This window comes from Rhipicephalus microplus, chromosome X, assembly GCF_043290135.1.
Source record: "Rhipicephalus microplus isolate Deutch F79 chromosome X, USDA_Rmic, whole genome shotgun sequence".
Taxonomy (NCBI): domain Eukaryota; kingdom Metazoa; phylum Arthropoda; class Arachnida; order Ixodida; family Ixodidae; genus Rhipicephalus; species Rhipicephalus microplus.
In genome coordinates, this window is record NC_134710.1 from 457,015,232 (window position 1) to 457,032,047 (window position 16,816).

The window sequence follows — 16,816 nt, forward strand, 5'->3', positions numbered from 1 at the left end:
TCATTTCGGTTAGGAGCTGAGCCTTCTCTCCGCGTAGTGGGGTATCGAATCACGGCAATACCTTGTTAGACCAAGGAAAGAGCGAAGTTGTTTGTTGGTCTCAAATCGTGAAGCTTTTGCTAATTTCAAAATTGAGTCTTCTGCCGGTTGAATTATTCCACCTCCAAGTCTATGGACAAGAAAAACTACAGACGTCACGTCGACTTCATACTTCTGTGGCTTGATCGTCAGTCCAGCTTCGTGGATTCTCCTTAACAGGTTCCGCAGGGTTTCCGTATGTTCTTGCCATGTCGCAGTGGCAATGAGCAAGTCATCAGTGTAGTGTACGACATTTGGTATGCCCTATAGAAGGCTTCTTATTCATTCAGTAAAAACAGCAGACGCCATTTTGATCCCAAATGGCATGTACAAGAAATGATAATGTCCTGATTGAGTGGAAAATGCCGTTTTTGGTTTGGAACTCTTGTTGAGAGGCACGTGCCAGTACCTTTTAGTGAGGTCGACCTTTGAAAATAACTTTCTAGTTCTGATCTCCGTAAACATGACATTTGTCCTTGGAATTGGTTTCGCGTCGGAAGTTAAGACATCGTTAATCCGACGGAGATCACTGCAAGCGTAGTAGCTTTTATGTGGTTTCTTAACAAGCACCAATGGTGAATTGTATGGAGTGTGGGACCGTGCAATAACTCCCAGCTTGAGCATGTCTTGCACCTCTTCCTCAATGACTTCTTGCATAGAAAAGAGCAGTGAATAAGTTTGAGTGTTGATGGGCTCGGAGGTGGTCAATTGAAGGCGGCATTCCAATGAATTTGTTTTTCCCGGTATTTCGGAAAAGACGTCTTCGTGACTTGCCAAGATCTCGCGAAGTTCCTCACGTTGGCTCTCTTGAAGGTTTCGGCCCAGCTTAACCACTTCTATACCAGAACTCGCAGTAGCTTTGAAGGTAGGTATTGATGTATTGGTCTCTTTCTCCTCCACTACAATAAAGGTTGCCCACTGTCATGCGTTTTCATATTGATGCTCTTCATAACGCGTCAGCACATTGATAAGGCGGAGCTTAGTATTTTGGCCTATGTTAAACCAGTAATCAAAGTTTCCTTTCTTTTCTGTGACCAGCAAGGGTCCCTTCCATTGCATCAGTAGCTTGTTCTTTGCACTTGGAAGCAGTATGAGGGCTGGATCACCTGTGTTAGGTCGACGGGTTTTACTTCCTCGGTCATAACACTCCTTCTGGGTCACTTCGGCACGTGACAAGTTCTCTTGTGCCAGCAATATGGTCTTTTCTAAACGATCTCTGAGGTCTAAGACATACGCATACGTGGTCTTTACTTGTTACGTATACAATCTCTCGTCCATAACTCGTTGGGTATGCTTAGCGGTCCTCAACCATGTCTGCCATACAACGACTCGAATGGCGAGAAGCCCGTACTGATCTGCGGTACTTCGCGGTACGCAAAGAGCAGAGGTGCCAGCAATAGATCCCATGACTTGGGTTCTTCTAGACTCAATTCCCGCACCAATTGCTTCAACGTACCACTGAATCGCTTCACGAAACCATTACACACGGGATGGTAAGGCGTCTATTTGAGATGCTTAATGGCTAACGAATAGTTCACTTCTCTTATTAACTCAGTTGAAGCATGACGCCTGATAACACAGTATCTTGTTGGGAAAATCAATGCGAGAAACTATTTCGATTAATCTCTCTGCGACAGTAGCGGAATTAATCGATGGAAGAGCTACCGCGTCTTGGTATCGAGTAGCGAAGCCTACTAGAGTCAGTATGTAGCGGTTCCCAAAATGTGATGAAGGCTTTAGAGGTCATTTGATGTCCACCGCCACTCTTTCAAAAGGAGTGTCAATTAAAGGCATGCGACCAAGTGGGGCCTTTCCAACCTTGATCTTAGGGTAGGTCCGCTGGGATATGTCACAACAGTGTACCTATCTTTTTACTGCCTTCTGAATGTCAGGCCCGCAGAATGTGCCTAAAACTCGGTCAATCGTCCTTTTCATTCCCTGATGCACTGACATAAATATTTCATGAGCCAAAGCCAACATTTGACGACGCAATTTTAGGGGTAGAACCATTTGTTTTATCATTTTGTCCGAGGGGCCCCGGTAGCAACGGCATAGAATTCCCTTTTCCGTTTTGAACAAGTGAATTGCACACGTTCCTCGGAACACACTACCCACTTTCTTCCTACATGAATCTAAAGTTCTGTCATCTTTCTGAGCTTTGCCCACATCCTCTCGGGTCAAATTCAGTTTCTCTGTGTAGACCTTAGATGTTGTCTACCATTCTCAGCACTTGACACCTACCACCACAGAATCTGGAAACTTTTCTTTGATTCCTCTTCCACATTAAAGTTCTGATTTCGACTTACTTTCCAGAATTTTCTCTTTCCACTTTTCGTCATGATTTTGGACTTCCCTTGCTCCCGGAACATTGCCAACGATGACATCGTACAAATGTCTTGTCATGCATTTGACCACTGAAATACCTAAAAAAGGGGAACTGGATTTCAAGCTTTGCCTCCGGAACGGTAATACTACTGCCATCGGCGAGTAACAACGTATCAGTAGTACCTTTTAGAGCTTCATCGGGCACCAGAGCTCGACGGACTACTAGCGTATTGCTTCCTGTGTCTCACAGCTATGGAATAGTCTAGCCAAGCACTTCGCCTTGCAAAACCAGCATCTGGCGAGTCACAGCATTCGGCTGAGTTCTCACCGCGCTAGCAACGATTCCGTCTAGTTTGTTGGATGGTGGATCGGTACTTTCAGTTGTGTTCTCTTCAGGAGACAGCGAACGAGATGCTATCTTCATAGAGCCATCTCTTTTTGTGCAGACCTTAGTATCTTGCCCTGGATTATGGCAATATCCACAATAAGGTTGTTTAAGCTAGTTTCGGCACTCTGAGGCCCTGTGATCAGCTTTTCCACATGCAAAACACTTTATGGTCGTTTTCAAGGATAAACCTTAGCTCTTCTCCATGATACCACAATTCTCCGTTCTCTCAAGAAACAGGAGTGTGTTAGGTTGTTGTTGTGCCTCAAAAAGTCATGGGCGGTTTCTGTATGTCTTCAAGCTTGCTGTGCTTCTTTTCACGAAGAAACAGTGTTATTCGTTATTGCTCCGACACTATTAGATAACAGAGGCCCAAATGCTCTTTCTTTATCTTTCACATTCTCACCCACCAATCAAGAAAACTCGAAAGCCTAGCAGCGTATTGTTTTCCGGTCTTGCCATCTTGGGGCTTGCTCTTGCGGAACTTCTCCCGGTAGCCCCCCACCGTAAACCCAAAACGTTGATGCAAGGCTACCTTCACCTTATCATAGTCGAGTGAATCTTCGGGAGACAACCCTCCAAAGACTTTCATGGCCTCCCCATGCAAACGCAATCTTAAGCTTGTGGCCCATTTTTCTTTCGGCCACTCTTGTCCGGTGGCGATGTTCTGGAACCCCTTAGATATGCATCAAAGACGCCCCAGTTTCATTACTCCTGGAATTAGGCTGTGGGGGTTCCCGTTGCTAAAAGTGTTCCCTCCAGATCCATGGTCAGCCGTTCTCGTCTCGATAAGATTGCGCTTCGAATCGGCTACTTTCAGCTGCAATAGCTAATTTCTCTCCCTTCTATCTTTCAGTTCCAGCCGCTCCTCTCTTGCTTCGCGTTCTGCAGCTAGTTCATCTAGTACCCGCTCATCCTGCTCATCTAACCAAGCACTCAGCTTTTCGCCTTCGAGCCCCAAGCGCTCGGCCGAAGCCACTGGATCTCGTGCGCTTGCCATTCTTAATACGCATACCGCTGCCACTAACGGCTTCGTCCTGTCGTAGCGGACGCCAATACGTGATGCAGGTTTAGGTTGAGTAAGTAGTTCCTCGAAGAGGAAGCCTCAGAGCTAAGAAATGACGAAGCCGTTTAAAGTACACTAGAAACATCGAGTAAAATGGGTGTCTTTTTGTCCCACAACAATATTCGTCATCAGGCTTGCGTGCACTTCTTTTCTTGAAAACTTGGAGCTGGCCACTTTCCTATCGAGAATTGAACATAACCCTGGTAAGGGGCATGTCAATCGTGACCGGAATGTACCGGGCAAGGGACGATAGCGCAAGGATGGAACGCAATATGAATGACGATTATTGTTGTGGGACGAAAACACACCCTTTTTACTCGCTCTTTCTTTAGAGTGTAAGAAAAGAAAAGTAGAAAATTTAATCACAATTAGGAGATAAAAAGAGATGAAATTGCAATGTACAGACGCCGAGTCTAAGCTGACAAACTAAAACATGTCCTGTAAGTTGTTCAGCTCTAATGGTATTGAAAATCAACAGCCACCGGTGGCGTTGATGGTTGTGGTAGCTTGGTGGGTTGAGGCGGTGGACACCGGCAATGTCTCAGCAGCTGGAGCCACGCGCTGACCAGCACGGTGACGCTTGGTAGAAGACGAGGTAGCCCTTCCTTTAGCCCTTTCCTTCCCTTTAGGTAGCCCTTCCCTTCCTTTTTGTATTGTCGCCGCTACGAGATACTTAGAAAAAGGTTACTAGTTATGCCATTTCGGAAAATCAGCCTTAGATTGACGGCGGAAACGGCGCTAAGCTTTGGCGCCTCAGCTTTGGGACATTGCCACAGGGATGCTTTCAATGTCGTTTGCAATTATATTCAGGCAACCAAGCGTATACCTTTGTGATCTTCAATCAAAAAAGTTATTTATTACTCCCCAGGGCAGAGTGAAGTAAACGCAGCTGAGTGGTAATCATAACACCTCAACTCTCCAAATTGCTCAACTTGATTTTTTTTCGTTTGCTCTTTTTATGTTGTTTTTATTTTTATATTAGTCTTAATATAATACCAATTCATTACACATAGTTAAAATGATCACCGAAAAACTGCACTACACTTTCTTGGCCAATCCCCGTGAGTGGGTATGAGCCAACCTCCCAGGGAAACAAAACAAAACAAATTTAGCAGAAACGGCGGCTGCTTACCGATGCTGGCTCGTTCCGAGGAGGTGATAACCACCCGGAAGGTTCCGCCTTCCACGGGCGGTTCGGGACCGGAGTCATAGCCTGAACACCTGGGCTATGACCTTGAATAGTCACGGCTGGAACGAACACCTGGGACATGACCTTCAGTAGTCACGGCCGGAACTCTAGAAGGCCGCGTACCTCCGAGTACACCATAAGCAGCTGGAGCGTCCTGGCCTTGCGTGACTTCACGTGTTCGGGCCTGGAACCCGACACCGCAGTCGCGCGACACCCAAAACCTTCACTTCAGCCAGCTCGATCTTGTCTTGTCTTGTCGCCTAGAAGATCTTGGCTCATACCCACAAAAGGGATTGGTCACATTTGTACTTTGTCATAGATATTTTTGTACAACGCTTGCTAAAAAAGAGAGAAATTAGTTAAGAACAATTATAAGGTTTCTTTAGAAAAAAACGTGAGTAAGTGCAGAAGAATTTGATAAACCAGAGTATGAAAACAAATTAACAAGAATGAAGAAGGGGGACAAAAATATGGATATATCTGGCAGTACCACTAGTACCGTATCCTTCCGGTTGCCTGAATGAATTTATGTAGCGCTGACAGAATAGCACTGCGGCCCGCACCCAACTGACTGGCTTCAAACGATAATAGGGTGGATGTATTAACTCGCAATCCGAGCATACCAATCGGTCTCTCAAGAATTACTCGGTGCAGTGAGGCGAAGAGGTGGCATGTGAGAAGAAAGGGATCTATTGCTTCCTAGTCATTGCAAACTGCACTTAGGTTAGTTGATGAAAATCCTGGTTTGTGAAAATAAAAATTCAACCGAGGAGCTCTGCAGCAAAAGCTTGTGAGGATCACCTTACATTGACGAGAGGTGACCCTCACAAGCTTTCGCTATTGATCTCGTTCGGCCCTTCGACTCGTCTTTGACTGTCCGCTTCGTCTTCGCCCTCGTGCCTTGGCCGCGCAAACTTTCTCTTCCCTTTGGCGGGCCACAGTTTCATGCGTGACGTTTCACGCCGACGCCATCATTGTGTCTCCACCATTCAATCGAGAAGCACCGCTGCCATTGCCTCCGAGCTTGTGGTAGATAACACCCCGGTGCCACGACACTTTACAGACACCACCACGTCACTATACTACACCACAAGGCGTTTGTCTTGAAGTGCACGTAGTCAGGCTGATTTTGATGGTGATCACGACGATATCTGCTCAGGACAGATATTAACCACGTACCCGACTCATAAGAGTGATATAACTAAAAGAATAAGGGTGGGGTAGAGGACATTGGGCAAGCATTCTCCAATCTTGGATAGTAATCTACCGCTAACCCACACGAATAAGGTACGTACCAGCTGCATCTTGCCGGTACTTAGATTCAGAGCAGAAACCTCGAGGCTCACAAAGAGTGTCGGCTTAAAGTGAAGACGATGCAGAGAGTGATGAAAAGGAAAATGATATGTGTAACCTTAAAGGTGGATTCACACGAGGGAACGGAGGAGGAATTTTCGCAGCAAACGGCGCTTCACGTGACGTGCGCGTCATCGAAACATGCCATCCTCGCTTCATGCGCTCTCTTCCACTCAATGCACGGATGGAAATGTATCAACGCTTTTTCAACCCTTCGTGTGACGGTCGTCTGCTCTCAATCGAGAGTATTCAGCGTCAATAATGTCAACATTGGTTGGATTTGCGTGACTAGGAAGCAGGCAACCAGCTTAAAAGCCACGTGTTTTATGCTCGGTGACCACTTGTAACTGAAGGTAAAGCTACGGAGGCGGAGCTTCTGCACATGTGCACTCTAAAAAAAGAGTGAGTAAAAAGGGTGTATTTTTGTCCCACAACAATAATCGTCATCTATATTGCGTTCCATCCTTGCGCTATCGCCCCGCGCCCGGTACATTCCGGTCACGATCGACATGCCCATTATCAGAGTTACATTGCATTCCCGATAGGAAAGCGGCCAGCGCCAAGTTGTCAAGAAAGGAGGCGCACGCAAGCCTGATGACGATTATTGTTGTGGGACAAAAAGACACCCGTTTTACTCGATATATTTTTAGAGTGTAGCACTACGCAAAGTAGTCCGCTTTGACGCGCGTATCGTAACACTGTGGAAAGTTACGGGGGTGCACCATCAGCGTCTCATGTAGAAGCAGACACCACTTAGCGTTTGAGGTGCACGTAAAAAGGTGGGACTTTCTCACGCGTTCAAAAAAGTGAAGTCACAACTTAAAAATTAAAAGAATTAAGAATATCTTACTGGTATCAGCTTCGTACTGCCTCAAATTGCTCTACGTAGCGCGCATTTCTGTTGGAGGCGGAAATGTTGTAGGCCCGTGTGCTCAGATTTGGGTGCACGTTAAAGGACCCCAGGTGGTCGAAATTTCCAGAGTTCTCCACTACGGCGTCTCTCATAATCATATGGTAGTTTTGTGACGGTAAACTCCACATATCAAATCAGCTACTCTGTCCCCACCATCTATGCGATGCGGCGCAATTTATTAATTATAATAAAAGCATGTTTGTGTGCGAGCAGCCACTGACTTGGCCAATAGCTATTACCTGGATAATGAAGTAAAGCCGAATTTTTAAGCGTAATGCCGTTTGAATAAAGCCGACCTTCAAAGTGACCTCACTCAAAATGAGATGCTCTAAGAGGGCGGATGTGAACACGACTGCTTCTTGGCTCTATCTGTCGAAACGAAGCATTTCTTAGCGAGCTTAAGAAATTTGGTCATTTCTATCTCTCTATCTATCTATCTATCTATCTATCTATCTACCTATCTATCTCTCTATCTATCTATATATATATTGTCATCTTCTTTACTTCTTTTACACAAAAAATGCCATAGAAGTTCGACATTGCATGTAGCGCATGATTTACAGCTCACGCCACAAACAACGTAAATTAATCACCACACGTCATGAAACTTTTTCCACCAGTCTCCTGTGGCGAATAGCAAAACATGTACGCTAAAAGAAGCTGTAGTGTGCCAGGTCAGCGTTTCTTCTAATCTTTCAGTGCCAGGGCGAAGGAGAGGATTTCAATGGAAAGCGGCCGTCGGTGCTAGTGCGCCGTTTTGCCGCCAGGTGCCGCAACTGGAGTAGTGATGCAGCCGCGTCATTTCTCGCTTAAACGAATGCCGCGGCTGCATTCGAAGCTGCTACACGGCTCGGTTTTTGGCTGTAATCGCATTGTTTAAGGTGTAACGGAAACTTGGAAACAAAAAGCGTGAAGCACTTGTTGTTCTGGGCACTGAGCTCATATCAAAGGCTCAAGTAGTTGGCGACTACTTGATCGAGGCGCTTGCGCGTCGTCTGCTAGTTAGGTTCATGCAAATAATCCGCGGAGGATGGTTTGGTACTGTGGGGTTCGCTAGACTGAGAGTTGCTTTTTGGCTAACTAAAGTCAATTTTAGAGACAAGCCTTTGCCAGGAGTCAATAATAAAAGCTTGGGTGCTTAATGTTCCACGATGCTTGCTACTCTCTAGTGGGGTCGCACGTAATGCGCAAGCCTGCAGTTCGTGCAATAAATAGCACAAAAAGTCACTAGACTGCTTCCAGAGATATTGGTCATCATTGATTCCCTTCGCAAAGCCTGACTTATGTGGCCACCGAGAAAAAGCAAGTCTCAAAATATAGGAACTATGGCAGGTGCTTTAACCATTTGAGAGCCTATATAATGCGATCATCGTGAAATAGTCAAAAACAGCTCTATATGCAGCGCAATTTCAGTGATCGATCGTTGCCTAGCTGTTTTTTGAACAGGCGCTGTTAAAGTTTGAAGACTAAAGCCGACTCTCAATTTGAGAAAGGTGACAGGCATGAAAAATGCAGCCTGTGGTCAGTTGCTTGAGCTTCTCTGTGCATTCGTGGACGGACTGTTGTAGCCTTAATATCCGGCTGCTCAGCTCTGTTTCTTTCTGCTTCCCTCTGGCATCTTAATTCTTTACAAGCAAAGTAGAAGCCAAATAGCTGTGTGGTGCCCATGGGTCACCATTCAGCTTCGGGCCGTTATGTTAGCGTTACACACGGCAGTGGTCGTGAGGCAGCGTTGCTACGGATACAGTCCCGTTTTGAATGTTAGGATGCAGCCCGCCCACGTTTATTGATTCAAACTGCCATGTTGCTTAACGTGACGGGTAGTCTTCGGCCGCCACTATTCATAATTTCTAAAGTACTGGGGCTGTGATTGACGGGTACATATTCAGGTGTAGTACTAAGATTTATTAGGAGACCAATTTTCCTGCCTGATTACTGCAAGCGCGCTCCCACAGACACCAGCGGAAGCTGCGATTTCACCGATATACAGCCTTAAAGTGCATTGGGGCGATAGCTTTATATGTCTCATCAAAAGCGAAAGTTGATCGCCGGCGCCATTCGGCGTCTACTCGCGTAAGCGGCGTGAACACGAATAATGCAAAAAATCTCCATTACGTGAAAACGTCGTCATATGACGTCCCATATCATAAATGTTTGTCATGTATCGGAAGGTCATTCAACTTGACGGCATCATATAACATCTTCGCTTGGTTGAATTGCGCCGATCTTGAGGGCAGTGCATAATCAGCTGAGGGGCAAGGAACTAGCTTTGTCTCCAGTCCTCGAGGCAGTAAGAAAACCATGTAAGGCACAGAAATTTACCGGAGGGAGGTAGGAAACGTTTAGTGCATTGAATTGAAAGAAAACGAGTGCAGCTTTTGACTTTCAGTCATAACCAATTTTCATGAAACTCTTAGTGAAGTCCGTCAAAAAAACAAGTTATCTCCAGGTTCCGGTGCCTTATTCCCTCATAAAACTTTTATTTACACAGAGCTGGTCTGACATTTTCCCCTCTTTGTCCTTTGAAACGGAAACTAATGAAGATTGTTTTGTCTCGCGTCGTAACTACGCAGTAATTAGTAACATACTTCTAGCTATTGCGTTTGCGAAGCTGGATTTAGGTTTCACCAAAGAAACGGTTTAGGGACAGTATTCAGTCTTTTTTTAGATATTTCAAATTTGGCGCGCTTGAAAGACCGGCGTACAGTTTTCACAATCACCGACAGAAAGCAGCACCAGTCGTTTAAAAGCGCTGTGGTCAAAAGTTGAAATGGTGGCAAATAGCTCTAGCGGCTTGTGGTGACCCAGAGGAAGTTTTCGGCTATTGTGCTCTACAATGCGAAACTTTGTGCTCACGCGTGGAACTTGCACACCATTGAAGCATAATAAGCTATTACTCAGACGGTATTTACTTCCGTTGACGCGCGAGATGTGTGTTTACAATGGTCCACGTTTGTGTTTAAAAGTTGTGTACGTGTGTAGAGCATTCTTTGGTTTGCTCTCAATAGCCAGGTTCCTGACAGATGAAGAGATTTCTGCCATGCTAGAGGAAAGTGATGTGGGTCTCTCTGAGTCAGACGATGAAGATAAACGTGACTTTTCTCTTTCCGTAAGCGAGGAGGAGAAAATAAGTGATTCTGGAGATGAGCCTGAACCTGAAATTTCCAGCCCACCAACAAAAAAGGAATTGCCTTCCCTCCTTCAGTTAAAGCAAGATATTGCGGAAACTCTGATCAAGGGGAATCCGACGCGTAAGAGCAAGAGAAAGAATGACACATTCACAACATGCAACTCAAGGCCTATTTAGTTACAGAATATTGACATACGTATTGATCCCTATGACCATTTCAGAGAGTTGTGCAACCTAAAAAATGCAATGCGGTGCAGAAACGGGAGCTGCAATGACAAAACAAGAATGAAGTGCACCAAATGTAATGTTTTCTTGTGTATTTACGGGAAAAACTGTTCCTTGCAGCTCCACATTGCTGGCAACCAGTGTGCCCATATGTGGACGCGTTTTTTACAACGTTGACAATTTTTGTCCACAAGTGTGGACATTCCTGAATTATTTGAAATAACTGAATTTTTATTGCTTTTTTGGTTATGAACTATGGGCAAGGTATTCAATAAAAGTTTTTAAAAAAGTTTATTTTTTCATTCAATACAGGGTCAGTAGTGAAAAGGTTAAAAAATACACAAAAACAGCAGTCTTCAATTACTTTTCGCAATGTCAATAATTATTACACATACAACCCAAATTATTCGGGCTTGGCACACTCAGCTGTCTGGTAAGCTCTGAAAATGAAGATATAGTCAATATATTAGTGGCTGTAAATTTTTTTCACTCTCTGAATTTTTGTTTTTTGTAAAGTTTTCCTTCTACATCTTTTTCATTTCTTTTTTTTTTCGTAAACAGTAGTGCAGTTACTATCTATAGAATACTATACGTTCTCTCGAACAATCCCCCAGAGTGCGTGTGTGCCATGGATTCCACGCTACAAACAAAGAAGTCGTCTCAGGTGATTCAATAGGAGGACCAGTAAGTTCTTTTTTTTAACTAATCACAAATGGAAGAAAAGGACAATCTGTTTTTTTTTGTCAGATATGCAGTGTGGTACAGAGTGGTATTGTATATTGAGGCATGCAAATAATGGGGTTTCAATAGCTTAAAAAAGAAAATAAATCGCAAAAGCATATATCGAACAGCTAGCACGGCCTGACAGAGCCCGGTGAAAACAGCGCGCTGCTATGTTTGTGTTACTTTTCATCTTCCCTGCATCCATGAAGCCGTCAATAAAAACGACTGTAAATTACTTCGCACGAAAACGCGAGTTAGCGAGCTTCTTAATACGTGCGGCCGTTCAGCGCCAGCATCCCCTACTCTACTCGCGCTGCGCCAGCATACGGCAGCGGTGAGCGGAGGAGGATTGCGCGCTCGACGACCCGAAGGGAGCGTTCGCCCGGGCATTGAAAAAAATAGAGGAGGCGCTCACTAGGTGTATGTGCAAAAATAGAATGAAAAGTTGGTATGTTTGCTTAATCGATGCTGGGAGTGAGGGCAAAAACGTAGAATGAGCACTGGTCCGCTATGATCAGGCCAGTTTGCTGGACGACCCCACCATAAGCGCACTACTCATCTAAGTCATAAACGTGGATCTACCTCGTGAAGCCCGGCTAACAGTGAGAAATATGGACAGAGGCTACCACTCCATGTTTGCTTCACATTAAAATGCTTTCCACAATCATTCGACTACCCAATTTTTAATCGAAAGATGTTTGATACCTGTTTCCACCACGTCTCAGCGGACGTATTTCCGTCAAAGTGGCCTTGTAACATATGTACGAACACGCTGAAAAAGAAAAGTAAATTAGACGGAAATGTTTCGTCGCGGGGCATCCTTTCGCTTCACAGCATGCTGCGCAAACCGATACGCCGAAACGCGTACGTTGGTAAGCTTGTTAACGGCGTTCTTTTTAGATATATCATGCACCGTTCACGGTCCTCAGGGCTCAGCAAGTTCCACACATTTGGTCATCAGCAACAACACGGCGCACTTTTCTAAAGGTCATCAGCCCTTGCGTTATCAGGTGCGTGCGAGAATACCTCGGGATTTGAGCACTTGGTACTTCCTCTTGTGTTTGTATTGCAAGTGTACTTTAAAGTCACAGTGTATAAAGAGAGCACAGAGTTCACTTCACTGTCTGTCGCAGCGGCGTTTACAAAAGGAGCGCGCTGCTCACACACGATAAAGTAAGCGTTGTCACAGTTGGTCGTGCTCATCCTGCGTATCCCTGTTGTGTTCATTTCATGCATCTCTCTTTTTGTTTGAGCCACGTGCTTTAAGTGTGGAGCTGTGACATACATTTATCGTCGCTCACCCGGTATGTTTTCACACTGTGCGTGCTTTCTACTTGAAGTGTAGGCAGAATGTTTCAAACTGCTTCCCGTTCTTCACGTGGCATTGCAATTTGTTTCTGTAGCATCCATTTCTTCTTCCTTGTGGGTGAACATTGCACAACAAACGCTCCACTGCTTCTGCGAAGACATGGTTCACTTTCTTCTTATACCACGATTCTTAAAAAAGAATCAGTTATACGTTATTTTTTGCTAACTCAGAATAAAGCAGTAAAATGTGTTTAACACAGCGACAAACAAGTATTGAAGACCATCTCACCTGTTATAGTGGACAAAATACGATGTAGTAGTGTGCCTCTATTTACTTTGGGTTGCTGGCGAATTTTGAAGCAGTTCAGAAAATTCGAAAATACAGGCGCGAATTATCTGATAAAATTTGCTGAGCCATGCCGTGTGTTTATAATATGTTCTGAACGACAAATGCTATGAGTGAAAAAATATTTGCGTATTTCTCTGAATAACCTGAATATTATTATATATACTACACCTTTTTGTGAAAGTCAGCTTTCAAGTACTAAAAGAGCATAACCTACATTATTTATTTTCTGTGTTCGGTGCAAAACGAAAAGGCCGCTTTGTTTCCCGTCAGTTTGGAATATCTCCCAGTTGAGATTTCTCTACCAGGCAAGAATTTCTTAGCTGAGTAATACAACCTTTGTTTCAGTGTAAAAAAATATCGTCGCTATGGACACCATTCGGGTTTTGCAAATGAGTAGCCAATCGCTAGGGCAGTTACTATCTTTATACAAATACGTTCACCTTACGGGCGTCAAATGCGAGCGCAGTATATATAGTGAGAGGTGTAGCTTGCACACAGGTCGAAGTGCTTTTGTTTTATGAACATTACCATAACAGTGTGATCTGCCTGTTCTTTTTATTTTTTGAAGGGCGGGATACGTGGCGTCGTGTGGGCTGATTGTCTTCAGGCGATGCTCACGATTTGTGTTCCGGTACTAATTATAGTAAAAGTGGCCACCAACACCACCAGCCACCTACGACCGCTTAGTGAAATGGACATACGCAGCTACTTGTTCAAGTAAGCCACGCCATTTTGGGTCAACGCAATCGCTCATTTGTATGAAATAGTAATACTTCACGCATAGTTCATAAGTGCGACAGTATTGACGCTTCAGCACGTGAGCGCGGCTCACTCAGCTTAAATGAGAAGGAAGCCAACTCACGTGAACTGTACAGATTAGATGTTTTCGTAGGAGGTTATAGAACCAAACACACTGCTCTGCAAGCGAGCAAAAACAGTACTGCAACTTCAACTGCTTGTCTTTAGAGATAACGCTTTTTTTTCAATGTAAACCTTTCCTTTGTTAAAGAAATACTTTTCAATTTTGTCCCGGCGATGCAGGCCTTGGCGATTGACAGCATTTGAACGTCAGTACGCTGGTGCTATACGCATTGAGGCGTTCTCGAAATACGGCTGCAGTAGCCGGGAATCGACCTCGTGTCATTGAGTTTTGTAGTGCAACACATATTCTAATAATCTGAAAACAAGGGTATTTTGGCAAGTGCACTGTTCTAGTCTCTTTATTAAATTTATGCACCAAAATTCCCCCGGTCTTCCTTCACAGAATACGGTGCCACGCCAATCAATGCGCCAGTGGGGACTTTTACTGAGATCGCAATTACATGGTGACTCTCATTACGCTGGTTTTTGCCATCACCACCATCTTTAGTGTAAACATCACCATGCACATCGTATGTTCTATATACCTGCAAAAGCACGCAAGTGCTTGGGACGAATGAGGCGGAAACAGCGATGAAACCAGTCGACCATCTGCGTGGCTCAAAGGGTGCACGCTAGGATGACCTCGCGTGCGTCGTCTGCAGTCGATGACTCCTGCACCAGAGACAAAAGGCCCCGACTGTCTTTCCTTGGCACCATGAAAGAAGGGCGGGTGAAGGAAGAGGAGAGGGCGTCAATCCAGGGCTTAGTCGCTGGCGCAACATTTTCCTCCAGAGCAGCCACATCTTCCTAAATCAGCGTTTTGGTGAGTTACTTGAAATCGGGTCCAAGAGCAGCTGATACCCTTACCTTGCATAACAATACAATTTTTTGTACAGCATTCACATATAAAACAAGCATTTTAAAGCAAATGATCATGAAGCTATCAGAGAAAATGGACAAAAAGTTTGAGGATTTGGTAACGTGAATGAATGCAATAGAAAAGACAGTACAAGCCCGAAACTTTGAAAATCATCATGAAACCCTAATTTTAGTGTTCATGAATTTGAAAAGCGGATATAACACACAGTGGCGGCAAATGTCACCAGCTTCACAAGCAAGCATATCCTACCAGGCCAACCTCGGTGGCCCATTACCTCAGTTGACACCCGCTGGCAAAGGATGCAACGTCCGGTGCTCCACTACGTCTGTACATGATGGTTATGAACGAAATTGAGCCCGCATATTTGGCAGTGGCACTGCCATGGCTTTCAGAAGAAACGATTGGTGTTAAGGCAAGGTGCCACAGAAAACGTGGAAAAAAATGCAGATGTCATTCTTCAAGGCACTCTCTGCAACGCCAAACTGACCGTCTCCACAACCCACCAGTCAAAACCAGAGGGCAAAGGTTAAAATATTCCCATGTCCACGCTCTCTAGTATGAGTCTAGTCACCGTCCAACAAGAGAAAAATGTCATGGACATTAGTCACATTCTTATCAACTTAATTCTGCCAAATGATAAAGAAAACAGCACCTTCGTTCTGAACGTCCCAAGCAAATCTGTAAAAAAGGACAGAAAACAAGTTCGATTGGCTGATGTATAGAACAGCCAACATTGCGGATATTCGTAGGCTTTTAAAAAGTTTACCACACCTCACAAGCAAGGGAGAGTGGGTAACTTTACAGCACAGAGAAGCGGAGGGATCTTATTCATGTCATAGAGCAGGCGTATCTAACGACCCTTAACGAACCTTCATCTCATCCGAGGATTGGCGTGCGTGTCAACACAGATACCTCTCAAGACTTCACCCACTGAAAGAACGTGAGGCAGGTTACATGGCAGAATACCTTCGTAAAATCAAGGTTGTTATCGCAGCCGAATGTCCGCGTCAGATTCGGATACGCAGTTCTGTTACCAATCGTCACCCAGACCAAGCTCGTAGACTAGGACATATCCAGGAAAACTACACAAAAGAAAGAACAAACACCCATCACGAACATGAACTAATAGACTGGAAAACTACAAAAACACATCGGAAAGGCACGGATCAAGAAGAACAGAAACTTCCAGACCACAGCAACACGTGAAGGTGACACGAAATTGTCAGGAAGAAATGTACTGTCTACAGCAAAAGTTTGCAGGATGTGCAAGGAGTGGCAGAGCGGCTGGACACTGCATTACTGCTCCGCCGACCGTGACGTGTACCATGATAAAACCAAGGCCTCCTCTATCTATTTCATTATTGCCAGCCAGATGTGCCCGATCCAGCCATTCACCACCATCTCCTTTTAGCCCTTTTCTGCTCTCGCCCACCACCTGGCCGTGATTTAGTCATCGGGGACGGAGCCCCCTCATGCAGTGCCTCACGAGGGAAATCACAACAAAGAATTTTTCATTTAGTTGTGTATCGATCCATGGGGTGGTGCCTTGCCTTCCTCGTGCTCGGTTCGGACTGTCACGGTGGATGAACGTGTTTTTTAAGCGCTCCCGATCGGCTGCGCAGATGCGTGGTTTTGCATGTATTGAGCTTGTCTTTATAATTATAAGACAGCAGTTAAAATCTTTGTACCACTTATTTTATTGTACGGCTTTCCCGGGGGTCAATCACCAGGTATTTATTAGTTTGTGCGTGTGTGTGTTTGATTTTTTGGTTTTTGTTGTTTATTTGGCCACCCCGTGGGGGAGGTGCACGTACATAGAACACGCAAACTGTTGTCGTAAAGCTTAGACTTTCTTTTTTCGTAGGGCAGGGCTCTAATTGTGTAATTATCGAGTGAGACAAGTCATAGTGACAATTGGTGTCAGAAAGACATGGTTAAAAAGACTGTAAAGTGTTCAGGATGCGGAGTGGGTTTCAAACTGAACCCAAGCGTAGAAGTGGATGGAGAAAAGGCTGACGCGAAGTGTAGACA

At 44.8% G+C, this 16,816-nt stretch overlaps 1 protein-coding gene across 6 annotated transcripts in view; it reads left to right on the forward strand.

Annotated features, from left to right (window-relative positions):
- The window catches only part of LOC119160848 (sodium-coupled monocarboxylate transporter 1), a 407,992-nt gene that overhangs the window by 154,592 nt on the left and 236,584 nt on the right, over positions 1 to 16,816 (forward strand). For all 6 annotated transcript variants that reach the window (XM_075880646.1, XM_037413103.1, XM_037413106.1 and 3 more), the window contains one exon: positions 13,613 to 13,761. In XM_075880646.1, the coding sequence (XP_075736761.1) occupies positions 13,613 to 13,761 (149 nt within the window). The remainder of the gene's footprint in view (positions 1 to 13,612; positions 13,762 to 16,816) is intronic.